This window comes from Egretta garzetta, unplaced genomic scaffold (assembly GCF_000687185.1).
Source record: "Egretta garzetta isolate BGI_Z169 unplaced genomic scaffold, ASM68718v1 scaffold235, whole genome shotgun sequence".
Lineage (NCBI taxonomy): Eukaryota > Metazoa > Chordata > Aves > Pelecaniformes > Ardeidae > Egretta > Egretta garzetta.
In genome coordinates, this window is record NW_009259792.1 from 844,123 (window position 1) to 848,624 (window position 4,502).

The following is a 4,502-nucleotide window of genomic DNA, read 5'->3' on the forward strand; positions in this document are numbered from 1 at the left end:
AGCAAAGGCGTAGCCTTCTGAGCTGTAAAATACAGGGCTTAGGATATAATCGCCTTTCGAAGTGCTGTTAAAAAGGGATGTGAAGTTTCTGATGTGCCAGACATTGGTGGGGCAGTTCATCTCTGTCAGGCTGGTGTCATCGATGGCAATCCCCCCGGCAGACTTGGCTGGATCTCCTCTGATGCCCTGAAACCCATACCGGAATTTGGTTTGGACACTGAAGGGAATGCTGGCCAATTTCCAGTGATGTTCTCCGTCAGCTGAAGAGGGAAAGAAATACACATGAGAATAGAAAGCCCAGGACACAATCTCAAATCAGGCTGTGCCTTCCTCAAGCCTCCTGTGACCTCTCTGTTTGGATGGTGGTTGTCTGATGCTCTGCACCCTAGCTAATCTAGGAACTGTCTTAAGGAAATTGCCTCGGAGCCAAATTCTGTTCTCCTGGGCGCTAACTCTGGAGTTGCTCCGCTGGGACAAATGAAGGTTATATTTACACTGGACACTTGAGCAAACTTTCATAGGATAAATCACACCAGTGTTGTCTCGCATCAAAGTTTGCCAGCGCTTCAGAGATGAAAACACGCTTTCACTTACCTGTAATAGTGTGCAGCTTTTCCATCCGCCTAACATTCCCAGTTCCGTCATCTTTCTTAACCCAGATAACTAGTTTATCCTGTGGACTTCCATTTAACCTGTAGAAAAACTGAAGGCATTTTTCTTTCCTCCTGGGATAAAGGATGCGAGATTCCAGAAGAGCTGACTGACCAGCCTGTCCAGTTTTTGTATCTAAGTGCATGAAATATCCTCTGTCTGGGAAGAGCAAAACAGTGATGTGGTAAAAGTTTTTGATCCATTCAGTAATGAAATGCCAGTACTAAATAAGCTTCAGTGTAGTTTCCACTTGCCTGAGTTAGAAAGTTATTTTAAAAGTAAAAAAAAAAAAAAAAAAAAAAAAAAAAAAAAAAATCAATGAAAAAGAATTCTCCCTACATTGTAAATTAGTATTAAAATGAAAATGCATTGAGATATGGCTTGCAAACTAGTGTTCAGTTGATTAGATAAGGTATTACTGGGTTGATACTTCATATCAATTCAGATCAATAGCAATAGCAATATCAGTATCAATCAGAAATGAAGTACGAACCATACAGGTGCCAATCCTGTAAATGTGTGCAAATATAAGTGGATGCATGTGGGCAGGGATTTTTTTTTAAGACAAACTAGGAAAGTATTGGAAGGGTCCTGTTAGGTCAAGGCCTTCAGTCTTCTTCTTTGCCTAGAAACTGTGCCCTGTAAGATTTTTGTCAATAGATCAGACTTCCCATAAAAGCAGCCGAAGACATTTTTGCCTTACTTCTGCTATGGGTGAAGAATTTATTAACTTCTAGCCCAGTTAGTTTGTATCAACCCATGCCCTCTCATGCTAATGTGTCTGACATAACTCCTTTGTTTTGTAGTTAGTCTACTTGTGGGCTGGAGTGATACCTCCTCTGAGTCTCTGATCTTCCTCCTGACAAAGGCTGACCGCTTGCACCCTCGTCATCTGCGTCAGACCCATTCTGTATGTTCCCATTTTAAATCAGCTTCTTGAAGACAACTGAGCAAGTGCATCAGCTGTGTCTAAAAGCCTCTGAAGCACCTAAAAATCTGGCGAAGAGGAGGCTGAGGGGAGATCTTATTGCCCTCTACCAACTGCCTGACAGGAGGCTGTAGTGAGGTGGGGGTCAGCCTCTTCTCCCTGGTAACGGACGATAGGACAAGGGGGAATGGTCTGAAGTTGTGCCAGGGCAGGTTTAGGTTGGACACTAGGAAAAATTTCTTCACTGAAAGGGTTGTCAGGCTCTGGAATGGGCTGCCCAGGGAGGTGGTCGAGTCCCCATCCCTGGAGGTATTTAAAAAAAGGATAGATGAGGTGCTTAGGGACATGGTTTAGTGGTGGGACTTGATGATCTTAAAGGTCTTTTCCAACCTAGACGATTCTATGATTCTATTCTATGATACATCCCCTCTCCTGACAGCAAGGACTTTTTCAAGCTTCATCACACTGAGGGTTTCCCAAATACCCTGTGGCTGCATCTATGGGTTTGCACTTTTCTGTCTGTCTGGGAGCCAGCTGATGCAAATAGCAGAGAGCGCGGAGGGGACGACGACTCTGAATTGCCACCCGATGCCACTCTGAGCTCCACTGCTGCTTCCAGCTGCATGCCTGTGCCTGGATGTGCTCCCATCAGCATTGCTGGCCTCCTGCAGTACGTTCCCCTACAAATACCCAACAAAGCTGCTTATTTTCCAATAACTGCTGACCCGTTTGCTCTCTGGGAACTTATGAAGGGTGACTGCTCAGGTTTTAAACATATTTCTTCCCCCTCCCTGAAGAAGAGCAGTCAACTGTATGTCGCTGGCCATGAGAGGCAGGAAGCTGCTGTCAGCTCCCCAGGCACGTGCCCTGTCACACAGCCAGAGCTTTTACAGTGTCAGCAAACTGCACACCCTGCAAACCGCAAGCAAACAACCCACCAAACAACAGCCAGACTCGTTCCTCTAGAAATAAGATATTTCTCTTTCCTTGCCAATGATGGGACCTAAACAACCTTCCCGTTTGTTTTGCTGCCCGCTCGGTGGGTCTTCCAAGTGCTGGCTTTGGCACTGTGCCTTTCACCAGGCATGCATCTGCCCTCTCGAACCCCACGTGTGATGAGAACAGGAGCATCCTTCACCCTGCCTCCTCCTCACTGCCTGCAAGCTTGGTATAACTGCAGGACCTCCAAACTGTAACCAAACACAACGTTAGGCAGCAAACACACTCTGTTACTGCCGAAAGCCATCTCTTGGTCTCTCCTTCCTGGGAACAAGTTCCACAGAAATGACTTTCTTTTCTGTTCAGTATTTTTTTTCCTCTCCTGCACTGTGAGGCTCTCTTGCTACTAACCACCACCTGGGTTTTGGAAAGCAGATGTTTCTTGCCATGACCATTTGTACGCATACCGGCTGCATTTCTTCTGACTTTGGAAGGAAACTTCTTTTGCTAGAGCATTTTTGGAGCGTTTATGTGATATTCCTCTGCAGTATTTAATTTTCTCCCCACTTCCTTTGAAAACAAGACACCCTACTCAATTGCCATGTCCTGGCAGCAATCAAAATGCTGCAGAACTCAATACACCCATATATGTTCAACATATGTTTAAATTGGTGCAGCTGGAGCCAAACCCTCAATCAAAAGGACCCCATACAATGCTCTCCTCAGAAGAGGGGAAATCACTGCTGGTTTGCTTCTCAGATAACCCTTCAGCCTCCCTACGTGGTGATGCTCAAACAAACTTTGAATTAGCAGCAGCTACACCCCCCAACAGGGCTCTGCAACACAGAACGCCCCATCCCTCAAAGAAGTCTTTTGAGGGTGGTTTCCTCCTGCTCCATGACGCATTGCTGAAGCTCAGCTTCTTATTTTGATGATCCTGGATTGGTTTCAATGTCAAAATTTGCCTACAAACAGGATTTGTGTATTGTGGTATTTGCTTACGCACGGTACTTCTGTGGGGATGCCTCAAATGAGCCCCTGTACAAAAGGAAAGTGTCTTTCAGCTCCAGCTTAAAAAAAACCAACCTAGAAAATGACTCAAAATACTGTAGCATATGTATAAAAGGAGGAGAGTCTCACCTGACTCAATTCTATGGAGTTTCATCAAAGTCAGTTGTGGCAATCTGGTGGCGCTCCCTTCATTTTAGTGGAACTACCACCAATTTACAGCAGCTAAGTCTCAAACTGTATTTCTTCATGAGATATTACAATATAGGAAGGAGATTTAAAGAAGGGTTAAACATTTCAAATTAAAAGTATTAGCCTTTTATCTGAAAAATTCAAGAGTCATGTTTAGCATCATGTATACAGTGATTACCATTAATAGAAGGGTATTCCTAATGACCTATTTATCTCTGCTACATCTTCATTCTCACGTCTCATAAAAGCATGGTAAAGTGTAATGATCATCTAAAACTACATGTGTTACCTGAACACTTTCCCACCAAAGTATGGTCTTCATCTCCTTTTTTGCCCAATGTGTGGCCCCAGTTAGCACCATCTTGTCCTCTTTGCACCATCCCACAGATATTGATGTATTCAAAGGAGCACTGGTCCAAGAAATTGAGGCTCGAACCTGCCAAGAATAGAGTAACATATTTTACCATGTCCATTAATATCAAATAAGGCTCTCGCTGTTAACCCCATGCTGGAGTGTTTACAGCACTTAACATCAGGAAATATGTTCTTAATACGACTGAAGACTACACAGACTTTCACGTCTACGTCTCTGTTACCACACATACATGATGTTTCCTTCTGAAAGAAACACATTGTCTCTTTCTGCCACTCTTGGCTGAATATTTCCTTGCTGGAACCAGCTCAGCCCCTACCTGCTAGTTTTCCCTTTCAGACATCCATCATTTTCTCTAAGCCTGCCTGGGACAGGCTCTGTGGCCCATTTCTCTTTCCAGGGTGTAAATCA

The 4,502-nt window shown here is 44.3% G+C and overlaps 1 protein-coding gene across 1 annotated transcript in view; it reads right to left on the reverse strand.

The window, feature by feature from the left end:
• LOC104127013 (meprin A subunit alpha-like) overlaps nt 1-4,502 on the reverse strand; it is an 11,825-nt gene that overhangs the window by 380 nt on the left and 6,943 nt on the right. The window contains 3 exon segments of the mRNA XM_035895125.1: nt 2-260; nt 595-810; nt 4,008-4,154. Coding sequence (XP_035751018.1) covers nt 2-260; nt 595-810; nt 4,008-4,154 — 622 coding nt within the window.